Raw genomic sequence first — 20054 nt, 5'->3', positions numbered from 1 at the left:
GTTACGAGAATCAGGTGGGAGGAAAGGATCACGGAGCGTAAAGCAGGCTAAGTACGAGAATTTCAGCTCTTGAAGCCACGCGCCACCCAACGCAATCGAGCAGTCACGCTTAAATCGCTCGCATCCTCCACCCACGTTTGGGAGGTTTCAGCAGCCCGCGTTCCTCGTCCACCCTCGTTCATTCCCTCTCCTTCTTCTTGCATTTCGTGCTCCATACTTCGACTCAATCCTCGACTTCAATTCTTTAGGCGCCAGCTTCTTATTGCACGTATTCTCGCAATCATCGCTTCTCCTCAATTCCTGTTCATATGAAGCTGTTGGAAAATTTAGTGACAACTTCATTAATTCAATTTTTCAGAAATTCGGCACTTGGTTCTTCGACGACGTCGTTGATTTTCACTGACTTCGACAACTTTTTAGTTCTGCGATCCCGATGACCAGAATTTGGCAAATTTTCTTCGCTAGATTTCATTCTCGCTCCTCTTTTACTGTCGTTCGATGGCAGAGCTTCGATCGTTTGAAAAAAATTTCCCTGCTACGAATATGGAACATTTTCACAACGTTCGCGAATTTTTAAAACAAACATTTGCACGACGAAGTTATTCAGGAAGGAAAAATAACGTACTTTGTGCAATAGAAATATTCTTATTGGATAGTTGGTTAGTTATATGCGTTCGTAATTAGTTTATCGCCTCCGCCTTCCGGCACTTCTTTCGCGGCTAACTCTTTCGATTGGCTCGATTGTCGTCTTGATCACTCATTGCGTTACGTGCGCCAAGCACGCACGAGCACTTGCCACATCAATGACTCATTCTCCGCGATGGCAGGCGTCTTACATCAACACGCTTTTAACTCACTTTTTCTCTGATAACGAATTGTTTATCGCAAATCCAATGAAAAAGTGCAGCGACTTGATCAATATACCGAAGACGAAATTTGATTTGCCAAGTAAATCATTCGATATTCGAACTTTTAAAAGCCTCGTCGATCGAGGATTATTCGTGAAAAGATTTTCAACGATAAAAAAAATCAAGCCATAAAACGTATTCAATTTTGACGAATTTCTCTGCGCGAGCGTTCTCCATTCAGCTCTCGCCTTCGTCTCGTCAATGAAAAAAAAGTTTTCCTCGTAAAAGAGCTAGCATCGCGGACCGATCAGTCCCTCGCAGAATAATCAAAACGAGACTCGACATTGAATTCGAGCAAATAGCAGAGAAAATACTTTTTGCGTTTGCACAAAAAACGTTGGAAGATCGTTGAAAAAGGGAGCGGCAACGACGGGCGCTTTGATGGAATCGAAAGCGTCGAGTATTCCCTGCTTCCACGAACATTGATTCCGAAGAATTTGTAATCATCACTTGCCCGAGCTTTATATTGCAGCTCCGATTGGAAAGCTTTTATAAAGCCTCTTAATGACGAGCGAAACGAACGAAAATGATTTGGAGGAGGACAATGCAGGGCTCTCGCGATACAGGGATGAGGTTCGGTTTTATTTAGCGAGCGATTCAATCCAATCAGTCCCACGATGTGTCATCGTGGCAAGAATAGTCGCACTTAACACTGGGTCAGATTCTTTTTTGTCCGACCTGCCGATGCAAGTCGCCGACGCGCGCGTTTGTATTTTGTCACCACCACACAACCCCTTGGCCCCGTCTCCCACCCCTGGCCCTGCCTTTCCCGTAACGTTCGTCTTCTCACTTGGCAATTCTATTTATAAAGCGCTCTTCTCCGCGACGCTTATTAATAGGAGCGGATTTAACGCCTTTCGTTAATTGTGAGTTATGCGATGATAATGCGGGAGGGACACTTTCCCCTCGCCCTTCGACGCGTCGAAGCAATATGGACGGACTAGCAAATACCACTTTGCGCCGAAGACACCGGCTCCTTTGCCACTTGAAAAAATATTTGTCAAACTGAGAAAAACGTTGCTTCCCAGCTCGTTTCAAATCGCACATCGTCCCTCTGTGTGCTTTATACGAGAACGCGATACATTTTGCTGCTACGCGCAATAGCGAGTTTAGTGCCGCCTTAAGAGCCGATAGAAAGTTCCTTATCTCACCGAATGTTCCAACGAGATGAACCAATTATTGCCGGAATAAAGTGCATCGGATAAAAGAACGAGTCACCATAAATATATTCGAATTTCCTGGCGATAAAAGTCGTTTTTTCGACGTGTGCTTATCCGTTCGTTTGCGGCAGCGGTTCTGATCTCAATTGGCTGCAGGATCGTGGGAAATTTAATTTTTATGGTAAATCCATCTCCAGTCATGCAATTATTCATTTTTTCGATAAAATGATCACCACAAAACTCCAGAACTGAAAAATTCAATGTTCACGAGGACTGCAAAACCTTTCGTTCGCCAATTTATAGGCATAGGAATTCTATTCGGTTGCGTCTGTGGAATATCGGGAATTGAGAGCGCTTGTAACGCGTTTGAATTAACGACAAATTCCTCGCACCGTTCTCTCTACCGCCCACCCTTGAATCACGTGTCTTCGAACCTATGAATTTTCATTAATCATTGTGATAATCTCCTAACTTCGATACTAAACACTTTATCGTGACGCGTTTCCGAGAGGATTCGCAATTCTGAAAAATATTTTGTATTAATCGCTGCAAACAACTTTCGTGCCGTTATCGCTAGTAAATAAGCTCGTTCTTGAGGTCAGCTCTGAAAATTAATTGAAAATCGTAACAACACTGAGAAATCAACGTTCCGAGGATCGTTAGTATCATTGATTCCGTGTAATTCGTCCAATAACAATCACCCGAAAGTTTAACAGTTTGAAAATATTCGACGTTGCTTGTTAACGAATCAGGGAAAGTTTGAGAATCGAAATGAAAATGGATTTGAGCGTTGTTATTGGTGCGAGAATAAGTCAAACCTTTGGATCTGGGGCTGCACTTTTCACCTCGAGGTGGCGACGGTGATTCCTTGTGCGCTTGGATCTTGCCGATCAGCAACTCCAGCCGCGAGCTATTGCCTTTGAAAAGCATGGTTGGACGGGAGCGAGGTGTGCTTCGAGTGCTCGAGTTCTCAAATATTCCATGTACACGCGATGCAAATTAGCTTCGATAGTTCAACGCGGATCAGTGACGTCGCACCATTATTTTTCGCACCAGCGGTCAAGGGAGCTTGTGGAGAACATTGAAAATCGATGGATCGTTACAGTTTTACTTGAGTTTGTTACTGCCCTGCCAAAATGGCGTTGGCTCGACGTGTGGCTTGAAAATCTCCTGTTCTATCCATCAAAATGGAAGCAAACAACAAACCGTCGACGAAACAACCATCGCGGCTCGTTCCTCCATCTCTGACAGCCTTAAAACTCCACGAGTTGGTTTTTTCCACTGAAAAACTCGATGTCGATAACTCCAATCGGTTCAACCAGTGGTCCCGGTCTCACTATTTTAGTTTAACGATGCCAGCGTTTAAAAAGCATCGAGCATGAGTCGTTCGCACAAGTACTTCGAAATCACGTCACGGAAACACTCGTCGAAACACAGACAAAGCAAAGGGGATGAAGGCACCAGTGTCGAAGGGCCGGTAGTCCGTTGTGTCGCGAGTATCACCGATGACTGCTGGTCCAAGATAGGCCAGAGAAGACTCGTTGGTGCAGCACAGTCCTTGTATTCGACCGTCCGAGTCCCCGCGTCGTGTGCCTCGGTGGTCTGGCTCTCTCGACGCTGGGAGTCTTTAGAGGAAACCACGAAAGGGGGCCCCGCAGACTATTATTGCCGCTAGGAGACCAAAGGTTCCAACCTCGGAGTAACGCACGACGACGGTGTACGTAGCGCGGTGCGGAGAGGCTCGAGGAGAAGGGACCCCGAAGGAGAGGCCAGGGAGCCCCCTTGGGAAACCGACGATCGCATTGGACGGTAGGCGGGCACCATTACACCCACCACCCGCGCACCAACATACTGTACAGCCTAAAACACACACCTTGCACGTCGAATCAGCTCTCCTCACTCCCAACATCCATGTAACTGCCAACTATTTTCACTAATTCGAAGATCCAACTGTGTACGAGCACGGATCATCGAGGCTAGAAATACGTACGAATTTTTTCTTGGATTCGTTCAACGGGGGGGATGCACGATCGCTGATGACGATGACTCTTTCGTGTTGCTATAGTAACGGGAGTTTCATTCGCGTATCCGTTCCTTTAGCGAGAACTTTTCTTTCCAAAACAAAATGAGAAACTCGAGTCTTGCGATGGAGGAAGATTTGCGAGTGCGAGCGAGGAGCCGAGGCACGATGGTAAAAGGAGGAAGATTATTTATGATTTTTGAAAAATTGCCTGCTTCGCAACCGAAAATGGAGCGGGAATAAGGCACTCTTGAGAAAACGCTGCTATACGAAACTCGCGAGTAAAACAAGAAAGAAGGTTTATGAAAAATGGAGGATGTGTATTAACGAGGATTCGTGCTTTATCGAGGCTCCATCTGGACCGATTTAATCTGAATATTCACCGAGTTCTGGCGAGTGCCGGGTACGGAGGGCGTAAGGTCACTAAAGAAGGTCGACGTTATTGTCACTCGCAGCAGCACCTCATTGTTGAGTGCTCCAGGCTCTGGTTTAATGCGCGGTGTCTGTCTACTGGAACCGGTTGCAAAATGGACCGAGTTCGGAGACCTCGCGGAGGGTTGCTCTTGTTCCTGCTCCGACTTGACTTATGCCTGCTGGAGTTACGAGAATTGCGTCGACCGCTTCTAGCCTGCGCGAGGATCTCGTTCGCCGGACAAACGTGAGTGCTTTAGCGCAGTTTCTTTGTTAAGCTCAAGCGACGTGCCAGAGGATTCGATGACCAAACGGTCTCGTTCATTGGCAAAATCCTCAATCGCTTTCTCACCTCTTCGACCCCGCCAAAGGCCAAAAGATTTCGAGAAATCACCGAACCTCACTTTCAGCCTCGACGTTCTCTCAGCCACACAAAAACAATGCTTGCTTCCAAAGCGACGATTTGGAACTTGTTTCGCGTTGACGCGCGAGATTGAGTCGTATCGAGTGCGCCATAAAAAAAATAAAAATAAATAGAAAAGACTCGACTTCCCAACGCCAGTGCGCCAGTGCGACCCAAAATCCTGATTCATCTCGGCGCCGCTCGAAAGGAACACTTTTTTTCTTCTCTTTCTGCCATCTCATGCCACACTTTGACCGAGACTAATCGGCAGGGAAGACATCAGTGGCTACCGATCTTCTGCCTGGATGCTTATTACCTTACTCTCGAGGCGTTGAACCGCTTACACAGAATATAACGTTCCGTTATCCATGACCTTTCGGGCGAACGAGACTTGCCTCCCGGTTACACTGAATAACCGGTAATCCCTCGGACAGACATATTCTTGTTTAATTGTAGACTATTTAGTCTGGTTTACTTGAAACAACTTTAATCTCGACGCTCGCATTTTCACCTCCTACATCAACCTCATCCTCGTTATGTTGCACGTCCTATCAGCCAACAACTCTTATCAGCGAAGTGCGCAGCTCGAGTGAATAACGAAATATTTGCTCAACGAGAGATCGCGGTCACGATTTCTATCAAATTTTTTCGAGGAATGTGCAATCTAAAAAGTTGCCATTCGAGTTAAATTTCTGAAATGGACTCTCAGCCAGCGAAATCGCGCGGTTCGCGACTCTTTTAATCGCATTCTTGGAGCCGTGGAGTCTCTCTGTGTCTCGCGTCACGAAGGAATCGAGAGGAATAAGAAAAATTGATCGACTCATTATTGTGAGACGAACGATGCTCGCGTCCGCGAGGATTCACGCGCGAACATTCGGAATACGAATAACTCTGAGCGCGGAGGAACGTTCTAATGGAACTTGTCAAGAGAGCTGTATCTGGTTTCGCGGGTATGTTAAAGACACGCAGACTCGCCAGGACGAATGTAGTACGCGAAGGTTTCTACGCGGGAGTCTGACGTGTCGAATGAATGGAGAGCCCGAGGGTCATGGGACCCCCTAGCACCTCTGTGAAATCACGCGGAATGGATTCTCACACACGGCTGGAGTTTTTGTGCCCACCGTGTTCGCGTGGACCCCGGGCGCCAGGAACCCCCGTTGATTTCACCAGGTAGCCCAACAAACTATAACCTCCGTCAAATCTCTCCGGCGAGATCTCTCTCGCTCTCTCTCTCTCTCTCTCAACATTTTCTTTTCTCGAGCATCTACATGCTCTATCGTTGCACGCACATTCGTATTTTCCGACTCACAATGGGCCAATGCGTACTCCGTTTGTACAAGCTGCTTCGCCACCTTAAGGGCCCACCCATTGCGGGCCTGTATTTTTATCATAGTTCGCAGTGACATCGGGTGGTCCCGTGCTCCTTAATTCATTTGTTGCTGAGACGCGATGTCGTGGACGCGTCATTTGGACGAGGGAATCGAAGCCGCATTTGTATCGTCAATTAATTCGCGATCGCATAAACGCGGTCCGTGGAATCATTCGAATTCACCTTCTTTTGCGCAGACTCGAGTTGATTGGAAGGATCGAGGATTTTCGTGTTATTCCAACATTCCAGTTCGCACCTTAATTTGTCAGATTTCGATATCCGAGTCCGGGGATTCGTCGTGATGGCAAATGAGGTGGAGAGAAAAAGAGAGGAAACTGGAAATCGGAGAAACCGCGAGAAATTTGGACGTTCCCAGCTCTCTTGTCAAAACAAATTGATCGAGGCTTTATGGAATGAACGAGTAACTAGTTCGCCAGGGATAAGTCAGCAATCACGAATCATCTAATCGATTGAACGTGTGACCGTTTAACACGCCGATGGAAAAGATGTTGAGTGAAGATACGCTTCGCCGGTATCCCACGATGCTCGCGACTGTTTTTCTCCACCGGCACCGTTCTCGAGGCTTTGTCTAGGCAAAGATCGTTCTCTCATTACTTCCTTTGTCCACAAAGTGACCGAGAGTGCTGGCTTCTCAACGATTCGCTACGCATACCGAGCCACAGTTTCACCGAATGCATCCTCCGACCCCTGCAACTCTCTCTCTCTCTCTCCCTCAAACCACCCACTTTACGAGGCAAATATTCGATGCCATAGCAGTTTGTAGTCTCCTAACTGGGCACTTCGGTCAAACTATCCCAAACTTCCGACACTTATAGGACTCCCTCATTGTGACATTGCAACGGGCACAAACAATGGCGCCCTTTACAGATTGCTGTTCTTTTGCTCTTTGTTCTCCAAATTATATACCGAAGTTCAATGATTGAAACACGAAATCAATACCTTCAAGGCCCTTTGAAAATGTGATAATCGCCAAAATTCTGAAGGATCCTGAAGAAACGAAGATCGCATTTTGCGCAGCTGACCGAACCGTGCTCGGAGATACGATGGCCTGAAAGTGAGTATATATTCGCGATTCGAGCATTTTCTCAATCTGATATTTCAATGGAAGCATTCCGAGGGAGAGAAAGTGTAAAAGTTTCGTAAGAATGCTAGGCGCACGTTTAGTGGGAGGCTCCAACGAGCACGAGCGCATGTGCGCCGACTGGGAGTCGTTTCGATCTGATCGACTCCGCCTACGTTTAACTCCCGCTCGTTTATACTTAATATTAACTTCATTAGAATTGAGAATATCGAATGGAAGGAATGCGCAGCGATGCAAAAGGGGGGCAAATATTTTCGCGAAAGACAGAAGCGAGCGGTGGACGCACGCGTGAATTAGATCGATTGTCTCAAGTCTCCGGAAACTTTCACTGAGCGATGCTCCGCAGGACTCTTTCCCTCTTCGAAAGTAATTGGAATTTAGTCCACAAGAAACGAAGAATTTTTCTTGCCTTAAAATAAAAAGAGACTCGACTCTATTGAACGAGAGCAAAGGCCTCCGACTTGAGTGCGAGTGAATGAAGTTACAGGAGGCGTAACAAACGCCACTTGACGAGTGGAAGCCCGACGCGCTCGCCTTCTTCGACAAAGTCTTGTTCCGGGATTGATGCTTCTGTACAAAGGACCGAGCTCACTTTTGCGTTCACCGCGCATTAAACGAGCCACGCGATTCGTAACGCCGGATATTCAGCTTCTTGAGAATCCGTCGAACCCGCAATCTCTCAATGAACCTGCCTCGTGAGCGATCCCGATCGTTTTCGCCGCGAGGACGTGACATTAGAGCAATTTTTATGAACCTTTGGCCGTCGCCGATGATGTTTTCTAACTTTCACTTCATCGGATCGCGAGACTCCGTGGAAAAAAAGGTTAAAAACTACGCTAGGCTTGACGGAGCCTCGTCGCGTGGAAATCCTCAAATTGTAGCGGACCACGAACACAGAAACAATTCTCGTGCAAAATGATTTTTATTGAAAAAAAGCTCAATGCAACGGTGCACTTAATAATTTTTCAACACCGCGTTATCATCTTCCTAAAGACACTGAAGTTACGACCTAAAAATGAAAGCTCGACAACGTCGCTAATTATTATTAAACTCGAAGCATGACGCATAAAGTTGTTCTCTCACCCTCGAGAAACATTTACTTTTCTGTCGAGTTGCTAATTAACGTTGCCGGAAGAGCGCTTTCCTAATGTCGGAGAGTCAGGAGACCAAAGAGCAGGATTTTCGGTCAGTAATGGCGGAGGACTGTACACAAGAAGGGTGAAGAGACGCGGTACAAGGGTGCTTCTAGGCCCCTTAAGAGGGTAGCCACTTCCGGTCAGGACGTTTGTTGTTTTACTCAGCGTCTTTGACCCTCCGTATGTACGCTAAGACCGTTTAGTCCTTCGCCTGTAGCTCTCCGAGCGTTTCTACTTGCTTTTCTTCTCAGCGTATCAAAGACCCTGCGCTCTCAACCGGATATTCTCGCGTTATTCTACAACCGTGAACGAGTCCAGTTTACGGAAGTGCGTTCACCCGAATATTAACTATTCACGTTCGGACTGTTGTACCTCTCGTGGTTAAAGCTTCTTCGCGAACGCGCTAATTTTCATTATTTCATTGGAAACAATTGAGCAATAAAGTTGCCAAAATGTGTGAGAAAATCGAGAATTTTCTTCGAACAAAATCGTGGTCAGCAGTTTTTTGTTCATAGATTCCTGTTTCATTGAAAACGGAAAAATATTTTTAATACGACGGAAGAGAAATTTATTGCCCTTTTTACGAACATCGATGGCTCGGATTCGGTGCAATTGAGCACAAAAATAGGAGAAATTATTCTTGAAATATTAAACCGGATTGACAGCACACGGAAAATAATCTAAGCGAGAGCTGCGCCGAATCCGAGAGTTTCGAGAAAAAAGACAAAACGCGTTGCTCGCTGGCTCGATCGTACGAGGGCTGATAAGCTCCGAGATGCGTTGGGACCCCCTGCGACGGGACACGGTAAACAGTGTCGCGCCCAGCTGGCACATTCCCGACACCCATACTCGAGTCACGATCTCCAACTGCTTGACCACGAGCGAGAACATATTCAAAAATGATATCGTTAGATCATACGGATCCGGGGATAAATAAAATCGTACAGCCAATCTTGTCAAAAATCATTAAAATATTTCCCCGCAGTCTAGAAATTCCCGGAAGATCACGACCCCGAATCTGGGTCTTGAGCCATTAAGATTTTGGGACAATGCAAATTTTGTTGTGACATCTCTTGAAAAAGCTTCGAAAATTCACGAAAAAAACTCGATAATAAAGTGAAGAAAATCTCAAAAAAATCCAACAAATGCAGACTAAAATGTTCAACTGCCTCGAAGACGCATCCAAAAAATGTTGCTCCAAAATTTCCGACTGTCGTTGTCGAGTTTGACGAAATAAGTGAGCGGAAAAATGTTCGGTCAGAAGTTCATATCGCAGAATGTGATGATCTGAAATCCGAGTTTCTCGCGCAGCTTTTGTGCGAGTGGAGGAAAAGGGAGGGCCGCAGCCAGAACAGCTCACTTGCAGCAGGTTCTTCGAGTTCTTCGGCAACTCTGGCACTCTCATAATATATACCTGTACACATGCGCCTATATATAGAGATACGCAAGAGCACAGGCTCTCACCCATTCTCTCTGCACGGAATACACGTGACATCTTAATCTCCCGACGCGCGAGCCAACCACCGAGTGGGCTCTCAATCTTGGGCCCTCGCACGATTCCACTGCGAGATCGTAATCTGAGATTTAGGTAGGGACTGGTGTGTCACCCAGGGCAAATTCTCCAGTGAGGTATACCTTAATATAAAAACGTGCATATGAAATCATGTATACACAACGCGCAAATAATTTCGGCCTTATTTATTGGTCCGTTTGTTTTTGGACGATTCGGATCGACTCGAATTCTAATTTCCGTTTCGAATCCCCGGGGAATTAAAACACTATTTGAGCACTGATTAATCGAGGATTTAAAATCTCTTCGAAAAGCCTCGGCTTCGAGTCTCCTCTCCCTTCGGATCGTATGATTGATTTTGGGTAGACTTCATCAGCCGACAAATGTCTTGCATTGCGATAAGATCGTGGTCCAGAGGGCGGGGGGTGAATTATTTATTCTGACACTTGGAATCGAAGAGGCGAATTTGCTCGATGGCAAATATTAGCGCTCGTGGTTTCTGTGTGGCTTGATAATAATCGAGACTCGGCCATCAAAAATCTGGTTGTTTATTCTGGACTCCAACTCATTGGATTTAGCAGAATTTTCTTTTACTCGCGATCGTCTACAAAATTGCGGCTACGACGAAGTTCAAATCTTCGTTATCGTGAGCAAGAAAAAGTTCGAGAGCCCGCCAGATGCCGTGGAAAAAAGGATTGGAGAAAAAATATGTTTAGAGGCACGGAGTTTTGCTTGGCCGCTCCGGAAAATGGCCCTACGCAGGTGGTACCGCAGAAGCGTGCCTTTGCCACGTTCGCAACGGTGGCAGCTCGAATAACTTGCTCAGCTCAATCCCGTACCGGTTCAAGGCTCTTGGTACCGAAAGCAAAGAGGTCCAGGAATACTTGAACCGCGAAGACAGGTGAACCCTCGAGATTCGCCGGGGATCGTCTACGCAGAAGGAACCACCAGACACGATCATTCGACCAAATGATGTTGAAGCGAAGCGTGACCCGCGCGGCACGTGCCTTGCCTCGAATCATCTCGCTCTCTTACCTTTGCTCTTCATCCGCACAATGCTTTTAATCGTACTTTTTGCATGCGTCTCGTATTTGCCAAATAGTAAGCAATCGATAAATTAATCACGTCGCAATATTCGTCGAATTCTCAATCGACCTGGGAATAAATGCTGAAAAATCTCAGCCCATTCGCCCGCGTCGGTCCCATCGCAATTTAGCTGCAATCATCGGTCCCCTGATTTTTCTTTTCATTTTTCAGACAAGGAAACGCAGGCGGTTATTTTTGTCACGGTTCACCGAGTCTTCGTGCAAAGTTCAGAAGAAATCGAGTGAGTTTGTAGTGCGCAGTTTCGTGGTTTGGTGTCCGAAGGTTCCTCAACACATTGTTGCAGATCCGAATGTGGATCTTCGGAACGAGCTGCGCAACCGAAATCTCATTTGGCGCGGTAAAGTTGAAGCCGAAGGTAGAAGGTTCTCGACTGAACGACCACACGCTTCGATCGTTTTCGAACGAAACAATAAACCCGTCGATGAGATCGGGGCTTCTGCATTAGGCAAGGTAAGCGAGAGAGACGAAAACTGAATGGTTATTATTCGACTGTATATAAAAAAAGTCTCTGGTCTTCGCCCAATCGTTCTCAAATTTTTTTCGAGCTCACATTTCAAACACCTTCTTCTCAATACATAATTCCTTCGAGTTGAAACAATCTTGTGTGTATCGCTATAAAACAAAACATCAGCATGACGCGTCGATATTCCCCCTTTGAGCAACAGGAAATGGAAGCATTTGGGTAAAGTTAGAAGCTCGGAGGTCCGGGACAGGTGCGGGAAAATTTTTGATCTTTCATCAGATTTTTTGGGCAGTAGAAATGAGTAGAAAAATCGAGGAGTTTTTTCCGACTTTTCAAAGAGATTTATTTTTGTTTTCGAAAAACATTTTCGTTCGCAACGGATTTTTAATATCTTCTCACATTTCCGAGTTGGATTACACATAAATAATGAGAAATCTACGCTCAACTCGAAAGCTATATATCCTCGAGGAACAACGATGATCCTCAATAATGTGCAAATGAATACAAGAGCATGGGGAAGGGGCGCAGACCTCGTGAACACGGGGTCGCGTGTAACCAAGAATAAATGTAAAGGTCTCTGGCCATTTATCTGAGCATAGCCTTGGTCAATCTTAAACAGGACCCCGAGGGACTGAAGGAACCCCGCTGTGGAACCCTCACAACTGTTCTGTCATTGTCACGTGTTTGCAGTCGTCACGAGAACTTATATTGGATTTGCGAAAACATTGTTTGTCCTCTCGCTCCGGTCCCTTGCAGTTTGCTATCCCAGTTAAGGCACCAAATTCATTGTTGAGTTGTTAGAACCCCCTTAAAAGCTAAAGTGACGGATTTTCGCGACCCTCGCCGCAGCGAGGAACGTTTTTCTCTCCATTTTTGCGCTCTTCGCCATATTTTATCTTTGGATAAAAACAGTCAGCTGATCGGCTGTCAATCCGCGTGTTTTTCATTTTGAATCTAGTCTATATTGAGGAGAAAAATGAATAAAAATCGATCAAATCGAAACCCAAGTGCAAATATCTTTAGTCACGTTTTACGCGGTAACCAGGAGCATAGCGAATGTCACGAACGATGAATAAAGGAACTAGAGGAGCCGAGAGATGACGATACAGAAAGGAAAGAGGCGAGGAGTATCCAACTGTGTGGGAAGCTCTTTATCCTTACTTTTCTCTTTTCCCAATCACCCTTGGCGTATCCTTCGCACTTAAAAATGTTGCCTCACCGTTACGTAACAACGCCAATTTAAACATCGAAAATTAGCCTCAACAGTGTGCATCGAGGACACAAGCCTGGAACGAGATTCAATGCAAAATTACTTGGTGACGGAATTCTATCGATTCTCATTACATTTTTCTGCGAATAAGACGTGCGTGAGAGGAACGAAAAAATCGAAGTTCGGCAAGTCTTGCATAGCCAAAGTATTGTGAGCATGCGGCTGAGTGCATGACATCGTAAAGTTTAATTGAGTCGCGTAGACTCGTTGGAGAAAAGAGGGTATGGGACCAATCTTGCTCGGTTCCTCATGCTTTCTGAAAATCTCGTGGGAGATCGAGCAACCATCGGGCTCTCACCGAGCCACCTCGGCAACACCTCATCTCCGATCCTCCGAGCAGTACCTGCACTCTCGAGTTTTACTCTCCATCATCGAGAAACAGGAAAAGCGAAAATGGGAACCGTGACTTTTCAGATAAGAAAAACTCGGGCTTGCAAAGGAGAGTGAACCATGAAAAATGAAAAAAAAAAAAAAAACCACAAATTTTGTTCTTCCAAATTTTGCTTTACAAACAACGGGTTGCTGATTTTTCATTGTTTTTATCAAACGAAGCTTGATCGCCAAAATTCTTCGAAGCTGGAGATTTTCCCTTTAAATCAAACCCGAATGTAGAAAATGTACATAACCCCACTAGAGAAACGATATAAATCGGTGGTTCCGCCGGATGTTGAAAGTTCATGGTCCATGGAGTAAACTAAATGTCCCCGTTTTATACGCGCACTCGTACGAGTAGTATTAGTGTGGATACGTGTTACGTAGTTGATGAAAAGGTCGCTAAGGTAACCCACGAAAACGCTCCCTCAATCGCCAATCGTCCTTAGCGTCATGCTCCATTTATTGTCGGTATTGCTGAATAGGAAAAAAGGGGAAGGCGCGCGTATCCTATACAATATCGGATATCAGTTCGTCCCTCAAGGCACAATACCAACAAAGACAAATATAATGGGTAACCGCCCTTTTAACAACATGGATCGCTTAGAAGCAATTTCATTCTGGGAACGATGCCGTACTCACATTTTTGTTGACGATTATACATTGTCGCAGGGTCTCGAAAGCAAGATTTGAAGAAAAATTGACAGCAAGACGATTTTAATTAATTCGAAATTCATTTTCAATTTATCGATCGTAGTCGATCGGAGAAACTATTCGATTCGTAGATAAGAATTGATGCTGCCCAATTGTAGATTCAACGATTGCATTATTGTATGAAAAATTAGATGAGAGAGCAGGAAAAAATCAAAAAAGTTTAACACCCCCTCGGAGAAAATTCGTTCTGGTTATTCAAGCCTTGCCTCATCGCCGTCATCGTCGCAGGTGAAGAACTTATTCACCTGCAAAAGGAGAACCTGGATACCTCAATTATCTTGTCAGGGCTTATAAAAGCAGGCACAATAGTTGTGTTCGACAATAAACCGCCCCCGCAGGACACGAGGGTCCCCGCAACGATGGGCAAAAAATGTAGGCAAAATGCGAGACCAGAAAGGTCCTTTAGGACCTTTTCATTTGGCATCGAATGATTAATATGGATTTCGAAAGACTTCGGAGAAATCATAGAGAATCGTGGTGAGGTCCAGGATTTTTCAGAAATTATAATGCTAGAAGGGTAAGCCTTTTGCCTCAACGTTAATAATTAATTGGTTGTCAACTCGAATTGTCACAATTGAGCCCAAAAATTTGTGGGTTTTAAAAAAGTGCGGATCATAATCCGCTGTTAATTCAGGCATCTAGATCGAGAAGAATTTCGAAGGAGAAAGAATAGGAGAAAAAAATGAAAGACCGGCGGAGAAAAGAGTGATCGCGCCCTTCCGCTAAGCGCGAATTAGTGAAACGATGAAAAGGATAGGAACCGCAGTATCCAAAGGACTCGAATCTCGAGCGTGTTCGTAGCGCCTATTCTACATTTTGTTTTAAACGAGCGGGGCGGCCCGCCCTCCACAATATCGAGTTACTGCTCGTCGAACAACCTATAAGGATGGCATTATTGTACAAGGGTCGAAAGGAGTTGAAACACGAGCACCGGTAAAGCGATCGCTATCAAGGTTCAACAGGATATCCATTCTATATTGCTCTCGGGCTGTAATATGGACTCTCGGAGCACGTGAGCCTTCAAACTTTTTTCCCTCCAAAGAAGCTTCAAAATATTACAGAACAATGTTTGGTTAACAGTGAAATTGAGTGTAGGGTTAAACCGAATTCCCCGGGGCTCGAAGAAAGGGCGGGTTTGCTCAATTTCTTCTCTTCTCCTTCACCTTAAAAGGTACCATTGTTGTTGCATCGTCCAGTCCGCCATAGAATCATGATTTTCGATGCTTTTCTTCGCTTCATCGACCGCATCATCGCGCACCGAGTGAGAAGATAATCGTCTGTTCGTTGTGCTATGACAGCGAAAATAGCGACGAGGCTGATAAACTTCCAAAATTCTTCAAAAGTGGCTTTCCATTTAGTGAGCGAAAATACGAATTGGGGGATCGGATTGTGAAATAGGCAGCGCGGACGATCGGTGTACCAAAGAGAACATTTTAACCCTATAAAACTGCATGGGTCAGTAAGGTCGGGGTTCGACTCCCTAGTTCCATCGAGTAAGATTAGATTGGACGACAGATACTCCTAAACCAAGAGATAAACTGTTTTAACCGATCGAAATATCAATACGAAGCTGGCGTTTCGTGTTGAGTTGGCCCTGTGTGAAAACGTGCTTTAGTTGTCGCAAAATAAAAGTGAGTACACATTTGCTTTTCATACACTGTAAATCCAAGTGCGTTATTGCCAACACACGTAAAGTGTGTTCTGTACTTAATGCCGTAAGCAAATTGTAGATTTCTTGTGGTCACTTTTTACACGTTTTATGGTGTGTTAAAAATCTATAGTTTCCTTATGGCGCTAAGTACAGAACACACTTAATGTGTGTTATCAATAACACATTTGGATTTAGAGTGTACTCCAAACGTTATATGCTTTCAAAGGGAAGCTGATATACTTTAAGGTGTTAACCCAACATCCAACATTCAAAAATTCGTATCTCCCACGAAAAAAGTGTAAATGTCACAATGGATTAGTAAACTAGAAAGTATTTCGAGGTAAAATTTTGCAGGGAGTAATTTTGCTTCAACGTGAAACAGGCCTCGGTCTAAGAGAGTTAACCAGGGGTTCGTTTGAGGCAGATAAAATCGACGATGGGCTAAAATATGACGGCGTTCCTTGATGATAACTGCGGCTGTAAGATAATCGCGGTTAGTTGTGATGTTCCGGTAGGAAAATTCGCATGCTTTGGTACGAGCGAGTTAAGTCATCCTGTCGGATATTTCGAGTCGGAAGAACACCGTTATTGTAGGACATTGAGGAACAAGGACGCGGCGACAACGGATTGGGAGGGAGGAGAAAGCGGAGAAATAAGAGAGAAGGAAGAGGAGGAGTGTGGAAAGTCCACGCGCTCGTCCGGACAACCAGCAGCTATACCCGGAAGGTGGTTGTTCTCGAGGGAGACATGGAGACCTTAGCCGGACTGGGGAAGCCCGTCCAATTGGCGCCCGGGGTGCATTTGCGTCTAATTCAATGCATTACGCTACCATCGTCCCTTATCCCACATTCCTGCGTCTTGCTCCATCCCAGTTTGTATTCTTCTCATATATCCGCACCATCGACGAGTCGAGTGGAATTGAACGAGTCTTTTCCTCAATGTACTACAGTTTTTCTTTCACTTTACTGCCCCGATCTCTCGATCGCTCAAAACTCTTCGAGTTACCCATTTTCCATTGGCAGTACGACGCGTACGGCGCTTCTGATTTCTTGAAAATTTCACCCTCCCACTTGTGACAGTGACTTCCCCACCAATTGGCATGATCAGAAACCCCTTGGAGCGTCCTCAATCATTCAGCATTGATATAATCGCATTTCATTTTCAGAACTTCATCGCGTCGGAGAGTCTCTTTGAAAATTATGCTGACAACTCATTGGGAAGGTTTTCTAGATCGAAATACGTGAAAAGACGATTTTTTGCCGTGCAGCACAATAAAGATTAGTTGGGCTTTGAGAGGTGGAAATTGCCTGCTTCTTCAAAAGTTCAAAATTCTTCCTCCAACGTGGCTATCTCGCAAAAAAATTTCTTACAAATCACAAAAAAACATTGTTTTTTATAATCACGGGGAATTTGAATTTATCCGAAAAGTGAATAATTGAAAAGTTCCGTCAGCACTGCTGAAATTGACTCGGATAGCAGAAGAAAAAAGAGAGCGAATACGGTTTTTCCGCCATCATGTCCAATGGTGCACGAGATCTTTGGCATGATCGTTGGATAGAGACAATCTGGATGTTTTCATGGGGCACGTTTCGTACCGCAACGATCGGAGCTTGCGCTGTATCCAATGCTCCCTCACTAACTCAGCCTTGGGCGAAGTAAGTTTGCCGGGAAAAGAAGGATTCTCGAAGGAGCGAAGTAGGACCGAGGGATTGGCGAGCAGCGATAAGAAGGCACCCGCAGGTGTAATTATGATTACCGTGCTGCTGGAGAGATGGCCAGTTGAGTAGACGGAGCGAAAGCTACAGAAAGCCGAGAAGCTCTCACGGCGGCATTGAAAGTGCTGGTAGAAGGGATGAAAAGGGAGCGAGAGAGAGAGAGACCGCCGGTATTGCCGTAGCTCGTATGGCAGCCAAGGGATCGTGGGAAATAGGAATCCTCGAACGGCACTTTCGCGTCCCACCTCCTCGCCTTTCTCCCTCCTTTTCCTCTCCTTCACCACCTACAACAAACTCCTCTGTCTTCTCCCTCAGCATCCTTTCCCCCCCCCCCCTCTTTTTTCCCTCTCGCCTCTAATCCATGTTTTCCGATTGTATGGTCGATGATTCGCGATCGCGAAAACTTTCGCGTTGCTCGCGTATTCGTCGTTCGTTCCATCACTCACAATTATACGAATCATCATTTGATTTTATTCGATTATTCGTTTAACTGCATCGCATTGATTCTGCGCGCACACTATATTATTTCGTTACTACTTGAGCACGAAATTTGGCTTGTGCTGGTCGAATCGGATGAAAAGAATTGAAAAATCTTACGAGATGAAGATCTTTGGATGGATTTATTTCAGTCCGATGTTTCGGAACTGATGATTATTTGTCGTACGGACAATCGACGTTGATTTTTTCGAAATTATAGTTATTCCTTATCGGATAACTTGGATAGTGATTTTCTGTACGATTGGAAAGTTTATCCGGGAGGAGATTGAAGTACGGTTGAGGGAGAGTGGACGCGGCGAATCAGAAGAGTGATAGAAGCTGCAAATTTGCATTATTCTCCTTCCTTTTGCTGCTTCGTTTTTCGGTGCCTCTGGCCATTACTACAATTTTTTTAGTTCTTGCTTTTTCTCAGGTTATATGTGTATAAATTGCATATACACTCGTGCCCTATACGCGATAATGTCAGACGAGGGATCTATGTGAAGCGATTTAAATTAAAGGCAGTTTCGCATTGGGGTTGCCCGAGGTCTCGCAAAATTCACGTCCCTCCGTCCTACGGGACTCGTTTCACACGTACGAGAATGTGTTTCTCTCTCTCTCTCTCTCCCTCGCTTTCTCTTTTTGCTTCTCCCCTCCTCGTCCCTTTTTATTTTATTTTTATATATCGGCCCGTTATATCGGCAAAATTCTTCAGAATCGAAGGGGCTCCGATATATTTCATTCTTTAGATCTGTTGTTCACTATTGATCGCATTATCTCGTCTTAAATTTCAAATTCATTTTTTATCGAACGACACACTGCTTTTAATGCTCACAATCCACAACGATCTCTCTCGTTTCTCATCTCACGTAAAACCAAATTCCCATCGCCTCTGTCAAGCACGTTTCCCAAAATTGACGCGTCCACCAAACTTGATCCAGCTTCAAGAACGAGCGTGCATTTCAAATTTCAAAATATCTCCCGCAAATAAGACGAATAAAATATTTCAATTTGGGCATCGTATGGTTTAGTTATTTGACCACCCAAAGAGAGTAAAAGGTTAGAAAGGGGTTGAGTCAGATCGTAGCTTGACTTCTCATACATCCTTAAGTTGCATTCAAGATGAGAGCATGCCCAGTCGTACGATATATATACAAAGATATACCTATGAAAACATGTATATACATTTTTCCGTCCCTTAACAATATATATAATGGCGCATGTATTGTTCTTTGGAGTATGTGATTGTATTGCCACGCATATATATATATATATAAAGTACACACAGATAGACGTATGAGAAGAGGCGAGAGCAGCGCTGCAGGAGCAGTTAACAGCTGAGTTTTTCCAGCATCGACCCCATGGGTCCTCGTCACGGCACCCTGAGGTCTCGTTTCGGCCTATGCTTTATATGTAACCGAGGAGAGAGGAGCTTCGCTCTCACACCCCATGCTATTGCTTTTTGCCTTCGGTATAGCGTGTATGGGACAAGCGAGTCCCGTGCCGCCGCCACCTCCGTCCGGATTGTATTGTCAGTGAGGTCTGCCTTACTTCGGGCACGAGGCTACATCAGCTTCGCTCGAAATAACTTAGTTCGTAAAAGACACCTAATTTAAGGAAAAAACTCTGCAAATTTGTGTATTCTTTTTGGGAAGCGTTTTCCTGAGCTTCCGAATGATTCGAAAGTCGAGAAAAAATCGACCAGAATCCGGTACTCGGGGGGGGGGGGAGGGGGCTTCGATCGAAGCAGTTTTCGAGCCGGAGGCTGAGAATTTGTTTTATTTCTTTTTCGAAAATGGGCGGTCACTTGACCCGGAATACGTGACCCGGAGAATTCCTACCGGCGAATTCGTTTATTCCGCGGAATAATATTCTTGTTTATTCGATTTTTATATTCCTCCGCTGAGCGCACGCTACAAGGACGGAAGTAGAACGATCCGGATCGGCCGTAATGTTTTCAAGTAGTCATTCATTTCGAATTTTATTCGGACGTGCGCCAACTGTACCGGGAACTTTAATGACGGCACGCAACGCTTCCGTCTTATTTGGCATATCCGGAAATTAGTGATGCACGCCTCGCTCCATTATCGCGCGTTCTAATGGCCGTTGAAAAATTCTATTTAAAGAGGCGCTACGACGCAGGGAAAATGGACTGCTTGGAAGTTTACGAGCGAATAATTAGGAGACGCCAGACGCGCGGTCGTGCTCGCGTCCATAGAATTATTGAGCTTCGCGCGTTCCAACACCCTCCTAATTGTGCGAGTTA

The 20054-nt window shown here is 45.2% G+C and overlaps 1 protein-coding gene across 2 annotated transcripts in view; it reads right to left on the bottom strand.

Annotated features, from left to right (window-relative positions):
• The window catches only part of LOC122413367 (zinc finger protein Lobe), a 49395-nt gene that overhangs the window by 8957 nt on the left and 20384 nt on the right, over positions 1-20054 (bottom strand). Inside the window, exon 1 of one of the 2 annotated variants that reach the window (XM_043423663.1) lies at positions 2887-3591. The exons of the other annotated variant lie outside the window; for it this stretch is intronic. Coding sequence (XP_043279598.1) covers positions 2887-2998 — 112 coding nt within the window. The 5' untranslated portion in view covers positions 2999-3591. Of the gene's footprint in view, positions 1-2886; positions 3592-20054 lie in introns of those variants that run through there. 2 annotated transcript variants of the gene reach the window in all.

The sequence above is a fragment of the Venturia canescens genome, chromosome 7 (assembly GCF_019457755.1).
Source record: "Venturia canescens isolate UGA chromosome 7, ASM1945775v1, whole genome shotgun sequence".
NCBI lineage: Eukaryota > Metazoa > Arthropoda > Insecta > Hymenoptera > Ichneumonidae > Venturia > Venturia canescens.
Note: the sequence above shows the minus strand (reverse complement) of the source record. Positions and strands in the feature narration are given on the sequence as shown.